The following is a 23008-nucleotide window of genomic DNA, read 5'->3' on the forward strand; positions in this document are numbered from 1 at the left end:
GGCCTTCCCGTGCCTCTCCTTTCCAAGGGACTGCCCACGTGCCATTGCGGAGCCGGGAGCGGACAGGGCTGCTGCAGGGGCCAGTCATCGTCTCGCCCCTCCCGGGTGGCGACCTCTGATTCTTGGTGCTGGCGAGGTGTCTGCATGGGAACCCCCCGGGCAGGATCCGCCGTGAAGCTGTCACGGGCATTTTGAGGCCAGATTGAAGGGTCTGTCCCGCCGGACGGGCACATCGCGGCCTGGCGCTCCGCAGACAAAGCGGCCGAGGGAAAGCTCGTGATGTTTAAAGCCAACACAGGATTTTCATTGCCATTCATTAGCCAGGCCCTAAGGGAAGGAAACTGGATACTCATGCCACCGGGGGTGGGGGGGCGAGCCGGGTGAGAAAGTCCCTTGGCAAGGCCGGGGGGCTGGTGTGGGAAGTCAGCGCTCCTGTGGGGGGCGTGGCTGGGCAGGCAGAAAGCAACGGGCTGTTTTTCAGGGCTCAGATGCCGTGGGGATGGGCCCCGGCACAGACTAGCTTTGGTGTAAAATCGGGGGGGGGCCTAAGGCCTGGGGGCCGGATGCAGCCCCAGACGTGCCTGGATCCGGCCCCTGCGGCTCCCCTCCCACCCCGCTCTTGCGCTCTCCCTCCTGCTTAGACCCCACCCCTCAAGCCTGCTTCCCGGCTGCCCATCCCACACACTGAACCCCTCATTTTTGGCCCCACCCCAGAGCCTAGGGAGGCCCACAAAATCTCCTAGCCTGGGCCCCCCAGGCTGTGGGGTGGGGCCAAAAATGAGGGGTTCAGTGTGTGGGAGGGGGCACGGGGGGAGCGTCTTACTCCTCCTCAGTTGGGGGCCATGTCAATGAGAGTTTTGGGGGGGGGGGTTGTTTTGTTCTTTCACTTTTGTGCAGCCCCCAACTGACTTTTCTGTGGGTCAGCAGCCCCCGACCCAAAAAGGGTTCCCCACCCCCAGCCGGAAAGCCCCGGCTGGAATCTGTTCTTTGGGGAGGGGTCCAGAGTCCCAATGGGAACTGAGAGGGGAGAAAACGATCTCCTCTATTGCCCATCATTGTGGCCTCCCCCCCCATAGCGACTCCCTTGGTGTGTGCCGGTGTGTGAGCAGAATGCAGTGAGGGAAAGACCAAGCGATGGGAGTGGGGGGGTTCTGAGAGCCGCCGGGTCTGGGACCTGGTCATTCTTGTGGTGGGGAGTTCCGCTGTCTAGGCGCAGCACCCGGCAGTGTTCACCTGGGGGCGCTAGAGGGCACTCGGGAAGGGGCAGGAGAGGACGGGGAGAGATTCCAGCTGGACCAGCGCCCCACCCCACCCTCCCCACCTTTATTAACCAAGCCCCGGGGCCTTGCCTTGGCCTGACTAAAGCACCCGGCCCACGGGGAGGCGGGGGGGCCATTTTAAGGGGAGACGGAAATGGCAACCCCTCAAGCCGACCTGCCTCCGTCTCCTGGCTGGAGCCGAGATGGTTCCCGTTGCTGGGGGCTGGGATCTCCCCACGTGCTGTACCCCCGCTGGTGGGGCCAGCCGACCCCAGGAGCAGCACCAGGGAGCAGCTGTTTGTCGGCTCAGCGTGGCAGCCATGGAAATTTAAATGAAGCCGCGATTATTTAAATCGCGGCTTCATTTCCCTTTGCCGATCAGCCTCATCTACATGGCTCCGTCCATAGAGCCGTGTAGTTTAGACACAGCCCATGTGTCCAGCCATGGGCCGGCCAGGCCTTCCCCTGCAGGCCTGAAGGGTCACTGCCCGGCTCAATTCTCACCCACTGGAGTCGCCCCCCAGCTCTCTCCGTGCGAGGCGAGGCGCCGATGGGGTTCTCTGAGGCTGTCGCTCCCCAGCCTTGCCGGGAGGGGGGGGCCGGACGGGCTGGCCTCTCGAGGTCCCTGCCCATCCTACGATGCTTCACGGCGGGTTCTCTGCTCTTTCCAGCGTCCTCGGGCCCCTTCTCCGCAATTGAACCCAAGCTCACCAGGCACTGGGCTCCGGCAGCTGCCATGGGGCCGAAGCCAGGGGGCGAATCCCCTCGGGGTCTGACTGCGGAGCCCGGCCGCGGGTTCCCACATCAGTTCTTTCGGCCCCCGGGGAGCCCGTCGGGCTGGTGCCGCAGAGAGGCAAAGAGCGGCGCCCTGCCAGCCATCGCCAGGCAGCCCCCTTGCGGCGCGAGGCAGCGGCTGCTTGGGAGGCAGAGTCAGGGCAAGGATGCCCGGCGGGTCCCGGGTGGGGCTCTCAGAGCCCCGTCGAAAGGCGAAGAGGCAGGCGGCTTCCCGGCAGGTGAGGCCACGAGGGAGGTGAGTGACTCGCTCAGGGTTACGCAGGGGCTGGACTCAGAGCTGTGTCAATTCCAGCCCCCCCCCCCCCCGCCCGACCCCTTTACACAACCGGTAAGAGCTCCGGATGGGGGGGTGGGGCAGAGAACCTTGTGTCCTGCTGACTGGACGGGAGACGCACCAGGAACCTCTAACAGCACAAGCAGGCACGGACACCCCCCCCCATGTGAGGTTAAAGAGGCAAGTCGTCCAAAGAGACGGCGGGGGAGTCACCTGCTGAGATCCCATGCCAGGGAGGGGGAAGCAAAGGGGCCAGCGCTCAGCTCACCTGATTTCCCAGGACAAACACCTCCCCACTAGACCGCACTGCCTCTTGTTCTCCCCAGGGCGCAGCGCTCTAGAGCACAGAGATCAGCGGCACCCCAAGAGCACGCTGAGAGAACAGCCCCCCATTGCCTACAGGTCCTTGTTGCTTTTTTTCCAGATGGGGAAACTGAGGCTCATTTGCCTAAGCTAGTGACACTGCAGGGCTAGAATCGAGGTGACCTGGCTCTGCCCTCCATCCACTAGACCACCCGGAGCTCCCCTAAACTCGTTCTGAACCCTTTAGGTGCCTCGCCTGAAGCAGGCGCTCTCCCTAGGAGGAATGGTAATTCTCATCCCCAAGTGCCGGGTGTGGCCACAGAAACAAGGTGCAGGCTGGGAGAATTAGGAGAATCCACGTCCTCTGGCAGGGTGGTGCGCATCCCCGGGGGAGTAAGGTCGTGTCAGCCTCCCCGCTCCAGCGGTGCATTAGAAATGCAGCCACCTCTGGGGCAGAACACAGCGACTGCGAACGGCGCCGCACAACAGCCTGGAGCAGGAGCTTGGTTACATCTTGGTGGCAGGATCCCACTCGGGAGCTGATGAGATCCCGGCAGTCACCAGGCTGGGGCTGGGATCCCTCATTCTTGAGGGAGCACGGAAAGGAATCAGGCCGGAATTCCCGGCCACAGGGCCCAGCTTTTCTCCGCCAGCCACAGCGCTGATTTCCTGACCTCCAGCGTCCCCTGGTGGCAGCTCTGCCAAACTGCCCAGGGAAAGGCCAAATAAAGAGGGGTCCGTCCCAGCTCTGGGGACTGGGGGGAAGGTGGTGGACTCCTTTGGGGGCTGTGACGTAGTGGGGGTACTTGCTGGGCTGTGGTGACCCCTGCTGTCTGGAGCAAGACCCAGCAGGGAAAACCTCATTATGCAAAGCTAATGCCAAACTGGTTGAACCAGTGGCCAGACACCCCCCATGGAGAGGAACAAAGGAAGGTGGATGCTGCCCTGGCTGGGGGGGCAGGGCTGCAAGGGAATTGAGTTAGTTACTGTGGGAGAGCATGGAGGAGAGCCTAGGAGAAGGGGCTGGAGTTTAGGGGCCCAGTCTCCCCTATCTCAAGGGGGCCTGAGGCATCCTAGCCCAGCTCTGGGACCAGACTACATCTGTGCTGTGCTGTATCCTGGAGAGGCAATAAACTTCCTCTATTCCACCGGCTGGTGAAGTCTGTTTGTGCCATTTCGGGGTGCAGGAGACGGGGAACCCCCAACGCGCCGTCACACTGGTGTCAGAAGTGGGATGCACTGCACCCCGTGGATGGAGCTTCCAGCGGCAAGCGACAAGGCGCAGTAGAAGCAAGAGCCCTGGAGCCAGGCGTGCTGGAGCCAGAGCGAAGCGGTTCCTGGGAATCGTGGGGCGCTGCAGCACTAGACTGGTGAGTCTGCACCGAGGGGCCCAGCGGGCAGATGGCCTACGCCCGACTCTTGAAGGCAGAGCTGGTGGGGCTGTGCAGAGAGAGGGGCTTGCCTGTGCAGAAAGCAACCAAGGCCCAGCTGATTACCCAGCTGGAAGAGAATGACCAGCCACAGGGCCAGGATCTTGTCCCCAGGGGAAGCAGCCAGACCCCCCCTGAGAGTGTGTCAGGCTCAGAGAGGGGGAGGAGCACTGGAACCCAACGGAGAGATGAGACAGCGTCTCCCGGGAGGCCTGCAAGCCATAGCCCATCTAGGGCAGGGGCCAACCCAGCGGAGCTGCGGCGGCTGGAGATCCAGCTGCGGATCAGGGAATTGGAAGTAGAGGATCGAGAGAAGGAGCGCCAGGATCGAGAGAGGCAGCGGCAGCATGAGCTGGCCATGGCAGAGCGGAGAACCGGCGGGGCACCGGCTGCGCCAAGTGCGGATGGGCCCCAAGGTCCCAGGACTGCCAGGCGCTTGGAGAGGCTCATGGTGGCCCAATTGAAGGACATGGGTGACATAGACGGGTTCCTCAGCTCCTTTGAGAGGGCCTGTGGACTGCAACGGGTTCCCCCAGCTGACTGGCTGCAGGAGCTCGTCCCCGCACTGAACCAGGAGGCGGCCGGAGTGCTCAGTCAGCTGGAGGACCTACAGCCAGGGGATTACAACCGAGTCAAGGAGGCCCTGCTGCACAAGTTCGGGCTGACCCCCGAGATGTACAGGAAGAAGTTCCGGGGGGTACAGAAAGGGCCACGGGAGACCTATGTGGACCTGGCCTCCCGCCTGGCGCAATACTGCCGCAAGTGGGTGTCTGGAGTCGGAGCCCAGACCGCAGAGGAGCTGCTCAAGCTGGTCATGATGGAGCAGTTCTATGAAGCGTGCCCACCCAAACTGAGGCTGTGGCTCAAGGACCGGAGACCAGAGAACCCCCAGGAGGCCGGGAGACTGGCGGATGAGTTCACGGAGAGCCGGTCCGGGTGTGAACGGGAGTCCCAGAGAGAGAGGGAACCGCGCAGAGACCGGATCTCGGCTGAGCGACGGAGGGAGTCAACTACGGGGCGAGACCAAGGAACAGGTCGTCTGCGCCCCAGAGAACCAGCCAGGGCCTGGACAGAGACAGCCCAAAGCCTAACTTGCCATCGCTGTGGGCAAAAAGGCCACAAGAGGGCTCAGTGCACCAGGTCCCAGGACCGGGGACTTTCCAGGGTTAACTGGCTGGGGCGGGAGGAAGGGCAGGCTGCCCCAGAGGCAGGGGCTGGCAGGCAAACCTCAGCTCAGAGAGAGGGGAAGGATGCTCAGTGCACCTCCCCTGGGAGGTCTGATTCTCAGGAGGCGGATTTTTCCGTGTACCGGGTGGGGGCAGGACGGCCCCTGCGGAGCGAGTGCCTCATACCCCTGGAGGTGGATGGTAGGAAGGTGACGGGCTTCTGGGACACGGGGGCGGAGGTGACTCTGGCCCGATCCGACATAGTGGCCCAGGAGCGGATACTACCCCACGCGCAGCTGACCCTGAAGGGCATAGACGGGTCCCCGTTTAAGGTGCCTGTAGCCAGGGTGCATCTGAAATGGGGGGCGAAGGAAGGCCTCAAGGAAGTGGGGGTGCACCCGCACTTGCCCACCGAGGTGCTGATGGGGAATGACCTAGAGGAGTGGCCCCATGAATCCCAGCGGGCTCTAGTCACCACCCAGAGCCAGCGGGGGGCTGACAACGTGGGCCCAGGGAAGGACTCCGGGCAGCGTCCTCAGGGTCCCATCCCAGTGGACACGGGGTCCAGCCAGGCTGGGACTCCGGACCTAGGCAGAGGTGGGGGACAGGTCCCGATCCCTGCCTCAGCAGCTGAATTCCAGGCTGAGGTGCAGGCAGACCCCTCCTTGCAGAGGCTGAGGGACCAGGCTGGCCTCCATGCAGCTCAGCCCCGGGGGAGAGGTGGCCAGGAGAGATTCCTGCGGGAGCGTGGGCTCCTGTTCCGTGAGTGGCTCCCCCCCAGGAAGGCGAGGGCATGGGGGGTCCAGCGGCAGCTGGTCGTCCCCCGAAAGTATCGCCTCAAGCTGCTGTATTTGGCCCACGATGTCCCCGTTGGGGGCCACCGGGGGATCCGGAGCACCCGGCTGAAGCTGCTCCAGCACTTCTATTGGCCGGGAATCTTTACAGCCGTGCAGCGGTACTGCCGGTCCTGTGACTCCTGCCAGAGGGGCGGGAAGGCCCAAGACAGGAGGAAAGCGGCTTGGGGGTCTCTACCCCAGATAGACCCTCTGGGCTGGCTGAGAGAGTTATGGGAGGGGAAGACCTCCCTGGATGGAGCGTTGGGTGTGGGAGCCGCCCTGGCTGTCCAGAGAAGGCTCACTGGGCTCATGGCCCCGGCCCGAGAGACCCTGGCCAGAGATCAAGGCCAGCGGAAGGGTGGGTGTGACCCCCGAGGACAGGCCTGCGCCAGTCGCCCTGGAGCGGGGCGGCGAGTGGACAGAGGGAAGCCAGCTCATGTGGGGCCTTGCCACGGCCGGCCTGAGTCAAGGGGAGCACCCATGTCCCCGGGGCGGGTTCCCACGCAGAGGACCCGAACTTCCCTAGGTCACGAGCGGAGTGACCCTGCTCAGTTCGCTCTCGGAGGGGGGAGAACTGTGACGTAGTGGGGGTACTTGCTGGGCTGTGGTGACCCCTGCTGTCTGGAGCAAGACCCAGCAGGGAAAACCTCATTATGCAAAGCTAATGCCAAACTGGTTGAACCAGTGGCCAGACACCCCCCATGGAGAGGAACAAAGGAAGGTGGATGCTGCCCTGGCTGGGGGGGCAGGGCTGCAAGGGAATTGAGTTAGTTACTGTGGGAGAGCATGGAGGAGAGCCTAGGAGAAGGGGCTGGAGTTTAGGGGCCCAGTCTCCCCTATCTCAAGGGGGCCTGAGGCATCCTAGCCCAGCTCTGGGACCAGACTACATCTGTGCTGTGCTGTATCCTGGAGAGGCAATAAACTTCCTCTATTCCACCGGCTGGTGAAGTCTGTTTGTGCCATTTCGGGGTGCAGGAGACGGGGAACCCCCAACGCGCCGTCACAGGGGCATAGTCACCCTCCTGGTCCTAGAGGAGCACTGATTTCCCATCCTGACCATGGGAAAGTCACTTAAACTCTCAGCGGCTCAAGGGTCCATCTGGAGGTTCTGATCCAGGCGGAGGCCTCGAGCTGGTACCTCTCCCGGCCTGGGGCCACCACTGATGGGCTCTGGGATTCATGATAGGAAACCGAGGCCTGTCATTAGGTACCTGAGCTGAGAAGGATGGGGGTCCTTTGCTACGGGGTTCCTCAGAGTGAAAACGGTTTGGGGGAACAGTGTGGCCCAGTGGCTACAGCACTGAACGGGGACTCAGGAGACCTGAGTTGCATTCTTGGTTCCTCCACTGGCCTGTTGGATAAGTGTGGGCAAGTCCTGGCTCTGTGCCTCAATCTCCCCATCTGCAAAATGGGTACAACACCAGTGATTGCTTTTCTATTGTTTGGAAAGCGCCGTGCAGAGCCAGGGGTTACCATCTGGGAGAGGGATCAATGTCTGTGTTCATACAGCAACTCGCACATCCAGCCTGGCACCACCACAGTGTGAAATAATAAACCGGTGTTGTGGGTGCCAGCAGCCGGCTCACACACATCTGGCCTGCCTGCATCCATTACCAGGTAACCATGCCTGGAGGCAAGGGGCTGAGTTAACCAGCAGGCAATCTTGGCTTGGCTTTGGGACATGCACTGCTCCTGCGTTCTGATCCTGGCCTCATTGCTCTGTGCCTCAGTTTCTCCATCTGTAAAGGCAGCACGTCTTCCCTCTTTCCTATAGGCGTGGCGAGGGTTAATTCATAGACTCCACGGGCAGGAGGGCCCCCCTAGCTTGACCCCCTGCATAACGCAGACGTGCCCCGCAAAAATCTTTCTTTGAACGCTGACGATCTTTTAGCGAAACGTCCCCCACATTGTAAAACCAGTGTTGCCACAGTCCCAGGAGCCCCCTGGTGGTAAGGTGCGAGAAAAGTGCAGTAAGTACACATATATTTACACTATTTATCTAAATTGACGCTGGCCTAGGCAAATATAATTTCAATCCAGAAAAAACAATGCTTATTTTTAAACGATTTTCCCCGTTTTTTATTCATTTCTCGGTTCGCAGTTGTGCAAAATTACAGGGGGAAGCTGCGATTACGGGGTGGAGCCAAGATCCTCTAACCCCTGTCCCCCCGCACAGCTAAACACCCCCCTCCGATCCCATTCCACTGAAACCAGAGGAACCCACACACCTCCCCAGCATTGCAACACGGCCCAGATGCACCATGGTGGGGCGCGGGGCGCTCACAAGCCCTTGTGCTCTGCCACTGTCACTTTGCACGGATGGCAGTGAGTTTGCCCTGGTGCGTGTCCCCGCGCACAGTGAAATCGAGGTTCACAGACATTTACTGATAATAAGCCGGGGCGGTGGGTGAAGGGAGGGCTGGGGGAGGCAAACCCCCAATCCTGCCCTGGTCCCACCCTCAGCATCATGCAGAGGTGAGGTGGGGTGGGATGGGGTGGTGCGGCCTGAGTCTCCCTGGCCCTGGAGTAGGGAGAGGGCGCATGGCCCCAGTAGGCGTTCTGGGGGTGGAATACGGGCTGGGCCAGGCTGGCGGTCGCACACCCTCCACCCCGATAATAAGCTAGTCCTTCCGAGCCTACATACCTCACTTTTTCCACCTACCGATCCCAAAGCACCTTCCAAGGCGGGGCGGGCGGGGGCAGTGCTCTTGTCCTCGTTGCGCAGATGGGGAAACTGAGTCACGGCGCGGGGCCCCAACATGGCGGTGATCACCGTGGAAGGCTCGGTGCGGGATAGCCCATGGAGCCTGCAGAAACACAGCCTCAATCTCGGGCGCGGTACCAACCGCGTGCACAGTCCCCCAGGCTCCCCTGTCACTCAGAAACGCCCCCGAAGCTGGCCAGCGCCCCCACTAGCCCTCTCCCTCGGGTGCCCCGTGCCCAGGAAGGTGCCGACGTGCAGACAGGACGCGTGGCAAGCAGCCACGGCAGAGCCGCCCCCACCCAGGCCGGGGAAACTGAGGCTGGCTTTGTGCTGTGACAGAACTAAAACGCCGGCTGGGAGTAACGGGGGGGGGGGGCTGCCAGGGCTGGGCGAGCACGCCTATGGGGGCAGCACGCAGCGGCCCCCCCCCCCCCCGCAGCCCGGAGCCACCGCCAGGGCAGGCAGAGGGGGCGGGGCTTCCCTGCTGGGGGCGGGGCTGCGGCGGGACAGGCTCCTCCCTGGGGGCGGGGCGGGCGCTGCATCAGCTGACGGGGCGGGGCGGCTCCCGGAGGCTCATGGCTGCGCTGTTCGGCGGCGTGGAGGGGTGAGTGCCAGCCGGGCCGGGGGTCGCGGTGCCCCCTGGCGGAGCCCTTGGCTCCCCGCCTCGCGCGCCTGCCGGGGGGGGCAGACCCCTCCCCACGTGCTGGGGGCTTCCCTCGTCTCGCTCCGGGAGCCCCCCGGAAGTGTGGGATGCCCGGTCTCCGTCTGGGGCCAAGAACTACCCCCCCCAACGTGCGAGCCCCCAGCCCCCGCCGTGCAATGCCGGGCACCCATCTGCGTGTGTGTGTGCATTCCCCTCGTGCAATGCTGTGCACCCATCTGCGTGTGTGTGTGCATTCCCCTCGTGCAATGCTGTGCACCCATCTGCGTGTGTGTGTGCATTCCCTTCGTGCAATGCTGTGCACCCATCTGCGTGAGTGTGCATTCCCCTCGTGCAATGCTGTGCACCCATCTGCGTGTGTGTGTGCATTCCCCTCGTGCAATGCTGTGCACCCATCTGCGTGAGTGTGCATTCCCTACATGCAGTGCCGAGCACCCATCTGCGTGTGAGTGTGCATTCCCCTCGTGCAATGCCATGCACCCATCTGCGTGTGAGTGTGCATTCCCCTCGTGCAATGCCGAGCACCCATCTGCGTGTGAGTGTGCATTCCCCATATACAATGCTGTGCACCCATCTGCGTGTGAGCGTGCAATTCCCCATGCACCCATCTGCGTCTGAGTGTGCATTCCCCACGTGCAATGCCGAGCACTCATCTGCGTGTGTGTGCAATTCCCCATGCACCCATCTGCGTGTGAGTGTGCATTCCCTATGTGCAGTGCCGAGCACCCATCTGCGTGTGAGCGTGCAATTCCCCGTGCACCCATCTGGGTGTGTGTGCATTCCCCATGTACAACACCGTGCACTCACCTGCGTGTGAGCGTGCAGTTCCCCACGTGCAATGCCGAGCACTCATCTGCGTGTGTGTGCAATTCCCCATGCACCCATCTGCGTGTGAGTGTGCATTCCCCACGTACAATGCTGTGCACCCATCTGCATGTGAGTGTGCATTCCCTACGTGCAGTGCCGAGCACCCATCTGCGTGTGAGTGTGCAATTCCCCGTGCACCCATCTGGGTGTGTGTGCATTCCCCACGTACAACGCCGTGCACTCACCTGCGTGTGAGTGCGCACTTCCCCACGTGCAATGCTGTGCACTAATCTGTGTGAGTGTGCATTCCCCACGTACAATGCCATGCACCCATCTGCGTGTGAGTGTGCATTCCCCACAAACAATGCCCTGCACCCATCTCCGTGTGAGTGCATTCCCCACGTACAGCGCTGCGCACCCATCTACGTGTGAGCGTGCAGTTCCCCACGTACAATGCCATGCACCCATCTGCGTCTGAGTGTGCATTCCCGACGTGCAATGCTGTGCACTCATCTGCGTGAATGTGCATTCCCCATGTGCAGCGCCGTGCACCGTACTGCGTGTATGCACAGTTCCCCCCATGTGCAATGCCTTGTACCCATTTGCGCATGGATGAGCAATTCCCCTCGTGCAAGCCCATGCATCTCTGTGTGTCGGAGTGGTAACTGGTGGTGGTGCCTTCTGCCCCCAGCCTGTGATGCTGTATCTCCCGTGGGGATCTTCGATATCGGATCCCCTGCGGACAGACTGGTGCTGCCCCGCGCTGCTGCCTCTGCATCAGCGGTGGCAGGCGGGCGCCGGAGGAGCGTGCGGGTAGTCGATGAGATTAACCGATAACCCTGAGTTCCTTGTGTGGCCGGCGACCCGCCAACGTCCCCGTGCCCCAGAGGCGCTCCGCTGTGCCAGTCGCCGTGCCCGGCCGCGGCGGTGCCTAGGAACGACGGTCTAACCGGCTGCCGGGTGGCAACAGAAGCCGAGGGGACAGCCCAGCAAGTCTGGTGCGGCTCTGGGACTAGAACGCAGCCCTGCTGACTCCCAGTCCCACGTCTCCCCACTAGACCGCACTGCCTCTCTCTGGCCTGGTGATTCCCACTCAGCAGCAGCGTGCAGGAAACGACCTCGCCCTGCATGGGAAAGGGGAAGCAGAGCCTGCTTAGCTCAGCCCTGGCCCGGGGCCGGTCAGTGCTCGTCAGGCTCAGCCTGTTTTCTCCCTCCGAGCAGTCCCTGTCCTGTTCCCACCACCCCTCTTGCCTATTCCAACACGGGTAGCAGGTTTAAAACTAATAAAAGAAAGTTCTTCACACAGCGTGTTGTCAACCTGTGGAACTCCTCGCCAGAGGAGGCTGTGAAGGCTAGTACTATAATAGAGTTTAAAGAGAAGCTAGATAATTTCATGGAGGTTAGGTCCATAAAAGGCTATTAGCCAGGGGATAAAATGGTGTCCCTGGCCTCTGTTTGTCAGAGGCTGGAGAGGGATGGCAGGAGACAAATCGCTTGATCATTGTCTTCGGTCCACCCTCTCTGGGGCACCTGGTGCTGGCCACTGTCGGCAGACAGGATACTGGGCTAGATGGACCTTTGGTCTGACCCAGTACGGCCGTTCCTATGTTCTTATGGTAACGCGTGCGGCACCCGGCCCGGCTTGCAGCCTGAGACGCAGAACAAGGAGCTGGGGAGATGGCTGGGATCCACCAGGTTGTTATAGCGATGGCACCTGTTGCCATGGCGGCGTGTGTGAAAGGGGAAGGCTGGGTACCAAGGAGGGAGGCCGCTGCAAAGGCAGACCCCACCCTGTGCAGGACGTCTCCGGCCCCCTCCTCGCCAGGCCGGCTCGCGGCGGGGCGGCCTGTCGGCTTCGCTGCCTCCGTGCGCTGCCGGCGAGGTGTTGGAAGGGCAGCGTGGGCGGAAGGAAGGGCCCCGTCGCGGTCCTGGGGCTTGGGAGCAAAGCAAGCCCACGTTGTGGGGGAGGAAGTGGGGGGGTCTTGTGCAACCACGCAGGAAGCACAGAGCTCGGCCCCCGCTCCGCGAAATGCCGACGACCAGCCAGGGATGCGAAATCCTGGTTAACCAGTTAAACCCTAGAGATTAAGCAGGATCCTGTGCGGAGGTGGGGCAGAAAGAGCCAGCAGCCCCAAGCTTGGGGGGCCGGTTTCTGCTCTCCCCCACCCCGCCCATGCTTAGGGCTGCTGGCTGTTGCTGCCAGCCCCCCTTCACCCCCCCCCCCCCCCCCCGCGTGAGGCTGGAGCATCCCAGCCATGGGCAGGGGGTTGATTCTGGGTACCAAACTGCATCCTTAGCCCGCGTGTTCAAATCCAACGTGTCCTGAACCCGCCAGCCTTGTTCTGCTCGCAGAGAGAGGGAGGGAGGGACCAGCTCTAGGGCTGCGTGGCGCAGTCTGGGGGCTGTCGAGCGTTGGCGGGGGGAGCTGCCCCGAGACCTTGCAAGCTCATGTCACGTGTGCCAGGGATGTTACTATGAACCTGAGCTGAAATCCCAGCAACCGCTTAAGAGGCAAAGGTCTCTCTGCCTCAGCCGGGGCCAGCCAGTCCGTCCCCCGCACACGCCCTTCTGCAGGATCCTCCCCCGTAGCGCAAGGCCGGAAGACACGACCCACCGGCCTCCCGTGGGAGTCGGCCGCATGGGGAGAGCGGAGCAAGGCCGACAGCTGGCTGCGGCTGGCCCGGGAACTCCCGCGGTGGGAGCAATGGGAGGGAGAGGAGCTGGGAATCCCAGAATCCCAGCAGTGGAAGGGACATCGCGAGGTCCCCTGCCCTCACGGCAGGACCAAGCACCGTCTAGAGCAGGGGTCACCAACCGGCAGATGGGGATCGACTGGTAGATCTTGGAGCCCTTGACATGTGATCCTGACAGGTGTCTGTCAAGTGCCGGCACTTCTGCTGCCTCTGCCTGGAGCTCCCTGGGAGTTTCTTGCTTGCTGTGCAGGGAACAAGAAGAAGAGGACGGGGTGCTGAAGTTAGGGTGCCCCTCCCCCCACTCTGTACCCCATCTCCACGTAGTTGGGGGGGAGGGGAGGGCAGGGATGGAGAGAGTGTGCCGGCTGCTTTTGGGGGTAGGGGGGAGCCTGCCTTAGCCCCCTGCATCACCACCCAGTCGCTACCTGTGGTAAGCGGTGCCCAGCTGGAGCCCACAGACACCCCAGTTCTGAACCCCTCCTGCACCCCAAATCCCTGCCCTAGCCCTGCCTCCCCGAGCCTGAACCCCCCTGCTGCTCAACTCCCTCCGCTCAGCATCCCTCCCACACTCCAGATCTCTTAGCTCAAGGTCCGAGGCTGCATTCCCCTCTCCCGCACCCCAGCCTTCTGCCCCCCGTCGGATCAAAGTGAATGAGGATGGGGGAGGTGGAAGGACGGGGTGAGCAGGGGTAGGGCCTTGGAGAAGGGGTGGGAAGGAGGCAGGGCCAGCATGTTTGGGTTTGGGGTAGAGCCTGGATTGCACTTCAATTAAAAAGTGATCTCATGGAGACAGCTGGTCTAGCTCATCCCTGGCAGATGTGTCCAACCTGCTCGTCAATATCCCCAGGGATGGAGATTCCACAACCCCCTGGGCAATTTATTCTGGTGTTTCACCCCCCTGATGGGCAGGAACTTTTTCCTACTGTCCAACCTAAACCTCCCTTGCTGCAGTTTAAGCCCATTGCTTCTTGTCCTGTCCTCAGAGGCCAAGGGGAACAATTGTTCTCCCTCCTCCTTGGAGCCCCCTTTTAACCACTTGCAAGCTGTTCTCATGGCCCCTCTTTTCCCCCCGAAACAGGGGGGGCACCCACTCCAAGGTGGTGCTGATATCGGAAGATGGCAAGATCCTGGCAGAGACCGACGGGCCCTGCACTAACCATTGGGTACGCCTCGTGCCGCGATTAGCCGGGGCCAGAGGGACGGGGGGTGGTGCTGCTGGGCCGGAGAGGACGCCAGCATGCAGGTGATGGGGGGTTAATTTGCATGTCGTTACCCAGAGTGCACTGGTGGCCACGATTCCTTGGGAGCGCTAATTTCCGGGGTCTGAGAATGGGCCTGCTGGCCCTGCAGACACGGGTTGCGCGAGGCCCCGCTGGGCGGGTGAGGTTGAAGCCGGATGGGGGCGCAGGCCGTTCGAAGCACCTAGACCACGTTAGCTAACTAGACGCCGTCAGGCCTCGGCCAGGCTCCCACAGCGACGGGGCCGAGTCCCCCAAGCCTCTGGGCTCCTTGGCAGGGTCCTAAATCCGGATCGGTTCCCCAGGAGCCCAGCCCCCGGGCGAGACGTGTTTGTGCTCTGGATTGACGTGCAGCAGCTGCCTGCGGGTCGCGCCGTGAGCGTGGCCAGCACAGCTCAGCTGGGAAGAGGTGGGAGCCGGAGCGTGGCTGGCAAAAGCCCCGAGGGGGGAGACAGCGGGGCTGGCTGCACGCCTGGGCTTCTGGGAGCATGGCTGGGTTTGCAGGGGGGCAGGAGCCGGCCTAGAGGAAGCGATAGCAGCACGAGCAGGGGGTGGCTGAGACGCTGCACGAGGAGCCCTGTGCCTGGCTCCTGGACCAGTCAAGGGCGCCTAGTGGACGTGGCGATGGAAGTGCCCCTTCCCCTGAGATCCCCGAGCCAAGCACTGCTGAGTGGGGTGGGCGGGAAGGGGCGATCGCTGGCTCTAGTCTGTGTTAGTCCCTGGGGGGCAGGATTCCCTTGAATTTTTTCCATCCATGTGCAGAATAAATATTGTTCTGTGCACCGAGGCATGTGCGGATGTGCACCACCAGTAGAGACACATGCTGTGGATGCGCTGCTAATCAGCTGGGCCGCACCTCTCTCCTCTCCTGGGTGGCTGAGCTTACAGGGAACACTGGGCCGGGGGGGATGGGGAGGGCGTCGCAGGGAAGCTGCTGGAGGGTTTAATAGGAAACGTCTGTTTGTCCTGCCCCCTCCCTGGCCAGCTGGTCGGCTCGGACAAATGCCTGGAGAGGATCAACGAGATGGTCAGCGAGGCCAAAGGGAAGGCAGGCGCCAACCCGCAGGTCCCCCTCCGCTCGCTGGTGAGTTTCCCCGTGCGGTCAGCCCTGGGGCTAGAGCCCAGGCCAGGAGACGGGGGCTCTGGCCTCAGACTGAGTCCTTGGGGTGTCGTTTCCCTGCTGCCGGGGGAGGCCAGGGGCCGCGGTGTAAGGAACGGGCTGGAGAGCAAGGGGAGGGGGGTGATCAGCGGGCTGGGAACGGCCTGCCCTGGGCTGGAGGAGTCGGGGGCTGCCCTGGGCTGGAGGAGTTGGGGGCTGCCCGGCGCCGCTGTCGGGGGGCTGCGGGACGTGGGACTCACGCGGCCTGTCCGGGCGCAGGGGCTGTCTCTGAGCGGGGGCGAGCAGAAAGACGCCATCAAGAAGCTGGTGGAGCAGCTGCAGACCCGGTTCCCGCAGCTGAGCGAGGCCTACTACATCACCACGGACGCCATCGGGGCCATGGCCACGGCCACCGACCACGGCAAGGCCCGCGCGGGGGGCGGACCCGGAGCGCTGTGTCCGGGCGGGAACGGACGCTGTCGCCGGCCTCCCGTTGGGAGCCCCTGGGTGTCCCAGGCGTGGGGTGCGGGAGGCTCCCGGGGAACCGGCCGTCGCAGGGTCAGATCCCTGCACCGAGGGGTATGACTGGGTCTTTCACAGGGGACCCTAGTGGCGTGAGGGTGCCCCTGGATCCGGGCTGGGCTGGGCCGGGCCCCTAGGCAGAGCCACGTGACGCGGTAGCTCACTGGCGTCGGGTCCCGGCGGGGGCAGGGATTGTTGGCTGCAGATTGTCGGTGCAGGAAGGGTCCCCACAGCAGCGCCCCACCTTCCCAGGCCCGCAAGGAGCAACCGGTGTGCTGGCAGTGCCACCACTAGGGGGCGTGCGCGTTCCCACGTGGGCCTGCCCGGGCTTGGGGGTGGGAATTACCTCCCTGTGGCAGACTGGGGACAGCTCAGGAGCAGGGCGAGCTCCGTGGCCTCGTGGGGCCGGGGCTGGCGCTGGGTGGCCGGCCCGCGTCAGGCCCGTAAGCGCCTCCCTTTGCCCCGCAGGCGGCGTGGTGCTGATCTCGGGAACCGGCTCCAACTGCAAACTCATCAACCCCGACGGGTCGGAGGTCGGCTGTGGCGGGTGGGGTCACATGATGGGAGACGAGGGGTCAGGTAAGGCTGGGGGGGCGCTTGGCGAGCGGCCGGAGCGCTGCGGAGCCTGCTGGCGTTTCTCACGCCGCCCTCCGGAGCGAGCCGGCTTGGGGAGCAGACGGGATCAGTTCCCGGGGAGAGCGCAACACGTCACGTTTCTTAACGCGCGTTTCCTCCCGCTCCCGCGGATGGTCTGTAGCGGCCGGTCTGTAATCGACCGTGACGCGAGGCTCCTTCGAGGCTGAGCTTGCAAAGAGGAGCCTCGAACTGCGATGGATTAAACCCCGACCCCTCACTCGTGTTCAGTCCGACGTGGCCGGTAACACCGACTTGAGCCATGGCAGACTGGTCACTACAAGTCGCCTGCAGGATGTGTGCGTGCGCCTGTGTGTCTGACTGTGTGGAAATGCGTATGCTGCGATTCCTACCGTATTAATAAACAGGGCGTGTGGCCTCGCCCCCTGAAAAAGACCCCGCCTGCTGCTTGGAATCGTAACGATCTAAGTCCTCGGCCAAAGGGCCTTTCGAAGGCTAGTCGCCCTGGAGCGCCCTAGGGAGGCTGGGGGCGGCCAGGGATGATCCTGGGGGTTCTTTGCATTTGATGGAACTGGGCCCTACGATTCCCTGTGAGCTAAGTCATGAGACACGGAACCAGCATCTCTGCAGGGGAGACACAAAACCCGTTATCGACCACGGGGCACGTTTTCAGTTCTCCGCCTGCAAAGCTGTCCAAGTGCGGCTGCTAGTCACAATTAAAGCCAGGGGCTGTGGATTTCCTACAGCTCTTGAGCCAAAAATAACACTTCTTGGGGCTTCTCTGCATGGGGAAGCTGTTCTGGGACAAAGTAGGTGTGAATTGAAAGTGTTGTTGCTATCCTGGTCAGTTTCCCTATATAGACAAGCCCTTGGAGAAGCTAGGAAAGGAGCAAAGCTGGGAGGCTGAAAAGGGGCAGAGTTAAGGTTATCTGGGTACTTCCCCTACTTTTCAATGTTTTGCATTTCCTGACAATTTTGCCTGTTAATGTTTCATTTCTTGGCTCTGTAATGGTGGCTTGTGGGTGTTTTACTGGCCTGTCCTCTCCCCATAACCACGTCCTTTATTGGCGCTGTGGGATCCGGGCCCGGCAGCTCAGCCCAGCCTAACTGCTGGCCTCTTGTTGGGCAGCGTTCTGGATCGCGCACCAGGCCGTGAAGATCGTGTTCGACTGCCTGGACAACCTGGAGGCGCCTCCCCATGACATCGGCTACGTCAAGCAGGCCATGTTCGATTACTTCCAGGTACCGCCGGGGCGGCGGGAAGGGGACTTGGGCGGGGGCCAGGCTGGGCCTGGTGTCTCGCAGGGTGGCGAGCCCGGCGCTTTGGGGCGCTTGGCCCCTCGTGGTCAGGGCCCTGGGTAATAGCTGAGTCTCCTGCTTCCCCTTGGAGGGCGCTGCCGTGTGGCGTGCTGCCCAGCGTGCTCCGGCCTCCCCCCACACGCAGCCTGGCCCCCGAGCAACATGGGGGCCTTCCGTAACTAGACAGCAAAGCTCCCCCCCCCACGCAGCCTGGCCCCCGAGCAACATGGGGGGCCTTCCGTAACTAGACAGCAAAGCTCCCCCCCCCACGCAGCCTGGCCCCCGAGCAACATGGGGGGCCCTTCCGTAACTAGACAGCAAAGCTCCCCCCCCCCCGCACGCAGCCCCTGACTTCCCTCCCCCCCCCACACCTCAGTCCTCCTGACTCCCAACCCCCCATCCTGCCCATCTCAGCCCTCCTGGCCACAGCCCCCAACCGTCCTGATTTCTCCCCCTCCCTGCCCCCCCCAGCTCAGTCTTCCTGGCTGCAGCCACCTGGCCCCCCACACCTCAGTCCTGAACACCCCGATGCACCCCCCCTTCAGTCCTCCTGACCCCCAACCCCCATAGCCCATTCCTGACCCACAACCTCACTGCCATTGACATTCACTGCCTCATCCCACCACCTGACACCCCCCCACACACACACCTCCCCTGCCCCCTCCAACTTGTCTGGCCCCTCCCCACACCACCCTCCAGTGACCTTCTTAGTCACTCACTGGGCCCCCCCCCCAGTGTAGGATTTCCATCCCATCCCAGTCCGGGCCCGCAGCCTCACGCCCCTCTGCTTTAGCGCAGCCCCCCCTCCCTGCCAGGGGCGGGCGGGCCGAACCTCACCACGACGCTGGGGCCCGTTCACGGGGCCGCCCCCTGCCCCAGTCATCGGGGGTGCGGGCCCTGTGGGGGCCGGGAGTGACCTGAGCCCCTCCCACGCCCACGACGACAGAGGCGGACGTGGCCTATTGTGGGGTGGGGGTGACACCCCGGCACTGGGCAGTGGCGCGGTTCCCAGGCCTGGCGATGGCGGGGGAGGGGGGGGGGCTGCAGTGCTGGGAACCAAGGTCGAGGTCGCCCTTTGAACCCCAGGGCCGGCAGAGACCCCAGGAGTCATCGAGTCCAGCCCCCTGCCCGGGGCAGGACCAGCCCCAGCTTTGCCTGGTGTCTCTCCTGCCCCTGCCATGCCGCTGGTCCCGTGCACTGCGGGGCTGAGGGGACCGGCAGAGTGGGGGTGGCCGGGACAGGCAGGGGGTGGGGACGCTGGCTGGTTAATAGAGGCCTGAGTGAGGGACCCCAGGACTCTCCGTTCGGCCGCTTCACGGCCCCTTCCGGGCCTGAGCCGTGGCCACAGGGAAGCTGTTCCTGCCCAGCCCCCGCGCACCAGCAGCCTCCGCGGGACCCCGATCCAGCCAGCGTGGGGCTGTTCCTGTAGCGCCCCGGAGCGGCGCTTTGAGCCCCCGCCCGAGTCTGGCCGGGAAGCGCTGGCGTCGGGGGCGCTTGGTTAAGGGATTCGCTTGGCGGGATCCAGCTCCTGCGGCCCCCGGCTCCGGACCGCGCGCCGGCTCTGCCCGCCCGCATCATCCCGGCCTCCTCGCGTCCCCGCAGATCTCGGACCGGATGGGCCTCCTGACGCATCTTTACCGCACCTTCGAGAAATCCAAGTTCGCGGGATTCTGCCAAAAGCTCGCAGAAGGTACCGGAGCTGCTGGGGCCCGCGGTGTTGGAATCGCCCTCTACTCCGGTGCTTGGACGGCGCCCATCCCCTGGGCGTCTGGGACAGCCAGACGGGAGACCTGGGCAGGCCCTTTTCCAAATGGCCGTGTAGCAGGCAGCGGCGGCCGCTGGCTCTCAGCTCATGGAGGTGGCTTGTGGGTGGGTGGAACCCCACCCTGGGCAGTATCTGCCGAGTGTTCACCCCAAGGAAAGAGCATTGCAGGGAGGGCAGATGGAGGACACGGGGGGGCGACTCAGGGCTCCCCCCGGGTTATAGGAAGAGCTATGGCCGCCCCCGGGACACGCAGAGGGAGCGTCTCCTCTCTGCGTGCGGGGCCCAAGGGCTTCCCCAGAGGCTGGCGAATTCCCGCGTGGGCTTTGCGTGCTCCCGGGGCGCTCTGGGTCCGGGCGCTCTGCTCGCCAGGCAGACCCGGCTCACCAGAGCAAAGCAGAACCTGACGGGCGACGGTTACGGGTTACCCAACGGGCTGGAGCAGCCCCCGGCCCACGGGGCCCTGGCTAAGCCGTCAGCTGATCAGACAGGATTTTACATCCCCAAGCCCCTCAGACGGCCCCGGAGCCGCCCCCAGCCCCCGAGCTCCGGCTCTGACCGAGGAGACAAGCCAGAGAGTCCAGGAAGTCGCTGGGGCCTTGGCTCTGCTCTCGCGCCACGGGGGCTCCGTTACTGAGGCCTGATTCAGCGAGGATCTTGCCCGGGGACGCGCCAGCTCTTCTCACGGAGGCGGGCAAAGGCGGCCAGCGGGCGCAGCTCTCCGGGCAGGGCGGCAGCCGCTTCGCTAACGCCCTTCCACCGCGTAGCCGAGCCTGGGTGGCAACTGGAGAGGCTCTAAAGCTGCCTCCTCTGCAGTCCCCTTTGGGTCCAGGTGGGTCCCTCGATTCTGGGTGGCCGGCCTGTGCTCCGCCCCCTTCGTTAGCGGGGTGGAGTGAAATGCAAAGCGTCTCCCGGGCGGCGGCGTCAGTCGGTAGCCTCAGAAACAAGGAGGGGCCCCGTGACGCCTTCGACCAACCAAACCGTACGGGAGCAGGGGCGGAAATAACAGAGGCCGAGAGAGACCAGCGGAGGAGGTGCCTGTCCGTTGTAAGCCCGGCGCTAATGAGGCTAATTAAGGGGGCTGGGTGTGCCCCTACTCACTTTGGATGTGGCCACGCGGATGTTCGTGGCGGGAGGAATTGGCTTTGTGATGCACCAGCTGGTTCGTGGCTTTGCTCAAGCCAGGTTGAGGGGGTCAGAGCTGTAGCTAAATTCCAGTCCTGCAGCCTGCGTCTGTCTAGACCAGTGGGCCCCAATGCGGTGCCCACGGGCGCCATGGCACCCACCGGGGCATTTATGTGCACCCGCCGAGTGACTCGGGCCAGCCCAAGCCATTCTTGCACACTGGGCGCGCGGCACCAGCCCTGGGTGTGTGGCACAGGCGTGGGCCCCCCCGGACGCACAGTGCATGAGCGGCACCGCCCCCGGGTGCCCGGCAGCCCCAAAAAGTTGGGGACCACTGGTCTAGACTGCATGGCCACGTCGGGGTACCGGAAGTGTCCAAGGAACGCGTCTGCTATTTCAGAAAGATTTTTGAAATCACGGACACGCTCTTCCGCCGTCCCCAGAACTCCCGCGCTACGAGGGATAACGCTGGCTCGAGAGAGCACCTTATTTCGAAATGCGGCGCTGTGCACACACACCACATTTCGGGAGAGCCTCTTTCGAAATCAAATCGAAAAAAGATCCGCGGTTTGCCTAGCGGGCATTGCGTGTCTTTTCTGAGGGCCCCGACACGGCCTGGCGTGGGCTGGTGAAATGCCTTTGCAGAAGGCCGGCCGCTGGCAAAGCCGGTACCGAGCGCCCCAGCAGGTTACGAGGTTCCCCTCCAGGCTGTGCGTGACCATCCCTGAGGTCTGACTTGTGTCCCTGCGTCCGTTCACCTTCCTTGTCCATCTGCAGCCTGGTTCTCTGGTGGGCGCGAGCCCGGCAGTGTTCAGTGGAACGCGCCGTGTGGCAGGAAGGGCAGCTGTGCGTGGGGCTGGCACGACCCCGCCGTGGTCTCATGGATGCTCCTCCTCTGCCCCGCTCAGGTGCCCAGGCCGGAGACCCTCTGTGCTGTCACATTTTCCACAAGGCTGGAGAAGTCCTGGCGCGACACGTCGGCGCTGTGCTGCCGAAAATCGACAAGGTAACACCCGGCCAGCCGACTCGCTGGGCCCGGGGGCAGGACTGTCCCTGGCCTCGGGCCACTAGCTCTGTCCATGCTATGCAGCCCCTTGCACCGGCTCGGGCGCGGCTCGCGGGCCCTCACGCTGGATGCTTCTCCCCTAGAGCCTCTTCCAGGGCGAGCTGGGGCTGCCCATCCTCTGCGTGGGCTCCGTGTGGAACAGCTGGGAGCTGATGAAGGAAGGTGAGCTGGCAAAGTGGGGGGGGGGGGGTCTGGGGCGGAAGGGACCCCGGTTCTGTTCCAGTCTGTGCCCCCGCTCTGCTGCTGCCAGGTCCTGTCCCCCTGTTCTTGGGTGCAGCCCGTCTCCTGCCCTTGAGGGGTGACAGCCACAGGCAACTCTGGGTGGCACCCAGGCGGTGCCCTGCCTCCCTGCGCCCCTGCCACAGTGCTGACAGGGTTCTCCCCTGGGCGGCCCTCCCAGCCTGTGGCCACCGCTGCTGGGACGCAGCCGACTGACGCTTCCTCCCCTCCCAGGGTTCCTCAGAGTCCTGAACCAGGCCCGGGAGAAGGAGCCGCGCTGCAGCTTCTCCAAGTTCAGCCTCTTGAAGCTGAAGCACTCGTCGGCGCTGGGCGGAGCCAGCCTGGGGGCCAAGCACGTAGGGCAGGCCCTGCCCCTGGACTACACTGCCAACGTGGCGGTCTTCTACACACACTCCTTCTAGGGCCTGGCGCGGGGGCTCCCCTCCCGGCCGTGGCCCCGGCGCTCTGCCCTGGGCAGCATCTGGCCGGCCGATCCGCCTTTTTAAACTGTCCCTTGTTTTGTGTGTCCGGTGCAGCCTGGGGGAGTCGTGTCAATCCCAGCGGGAATTGCATTGGGTGTTTTGTATCCCCGTGTTTCGTAAGTCGTCAATAAAAGGGGGCGGCCGCAGCTGACTCCATCTCGCTCCCGGGAGCAGAATCTGATTTCTTGCGGGGCTCCCCTGCGAGGTGGAGGAACAGCCACGAACGGCCCGTTGCCGCGCCCGCTGGCTGCCCAAAGGGAGCATCCGGGAGGGATGGAGATGGGGAGGGCTGCAGGGAAGGGAACAGATGGCAGGCCGACCACGGAGCTGGCTGAACGGTGGTCGCTGACGCGTGGCTAGCCGGGAACTTCCGTGGGAAATGTTTCCGTCTGCGCAAACGTCGGCCGCTCCCGTGGGCCAGCTGGACCAAGTCTTCGCCCCCTGGCCCTGCCTGCCTGCTGATGGGCCGACTAATCCGGCTGAGTTCTCCTCCCTCTGTGTGACCTTCGCCCTGTCTCAACGTCTGCTCAGGACCGAACGCGGCGTCTTCCAGAGCGCAGGAGGCCCCGCCCCGCCCATTAAGGTGGGACTCTCGACCTCGGTCCAAGCCTCTCGCTGCACAAGCAGAGGCACTTGTAGCCTGGCCGTGACCGGGCCTGGAGTTTGCAGCCAGT

At 63.6% G+C, this 23008-nt stretch overlaps 1 protein-coding gene across 1 annotated transcript; it reads left to right on the forward strand.

Moving 5' to 3' along the window:
• The first annotated feature begins 9247 nt into the window (after positions 1 to 9247).
• NAGK (N-acetylglucosamine kinase) lies at positions 9248 to 22502 on the forward strand. The gene is made up of 10 exons (XM_075931069.2): positions 9248 to 9371; positions 14007 to 14091; positions 15152 to 15250; positions 15545 to 15686; positions 16256 to 16366; positions 17511 to 17623; positions 19283 to 19370; positions 21476 to 21573; positions 21717 to 21795; positions 22087 to 22502. Exons 1-10 carry the CDS (start codon positions 9343 to 9345, stop codon positions 22272 to 22274), a joined length of 1032 nt encoding a protein of 343 aa, XP_075787184.1. The 5' UTR covers positions 9248 to 9342; the 3' UTR covers positions 22275 to 22502.
• Positions 22503 to 23008: the final 506 nt, after the last annotated feature.

Source organism: Pelodiscus sinensis, chromosome 4, assembly GCF_052426305.1.
Source record: "Pelodiscus sinensis isolate ZL-2025 chromosome 4, ASM5242630v1, whole genome shotgun sequence".
NCBI lineage: Eukaryota > Metazoa > Chordata > Testudines > Trionychidae > Pelodiscus > Pelodiscus sinensis.

What these genes read in the sequence shown, in the direction of transcription:
- NAGK (XM_075931069.2), top strand. Translation starts at nt 9,343, where the DNA reads ATGGCTGCGCTGTTCGGCGGCGTGGAGGG. An exon ending in CTGCCAAAAGCTCGCAGAAG is followed by an intron (nt 19,371 to 21,475) that starts GTACCGGAGCTG and finishes TGCCCCGCTCAG; the next exon opens with GTGCCCAGGCCGGAGACCCT. An exon ending in CTGGGAGCTGATGAAGGAAG is followed by an intron (nt 21,796 to 22,086) that starts GTGAGCTGGCAA and finishes CTCCCCTCCCAG; the next exon opens with GGTTCCTCAGAGTCCTGAAC.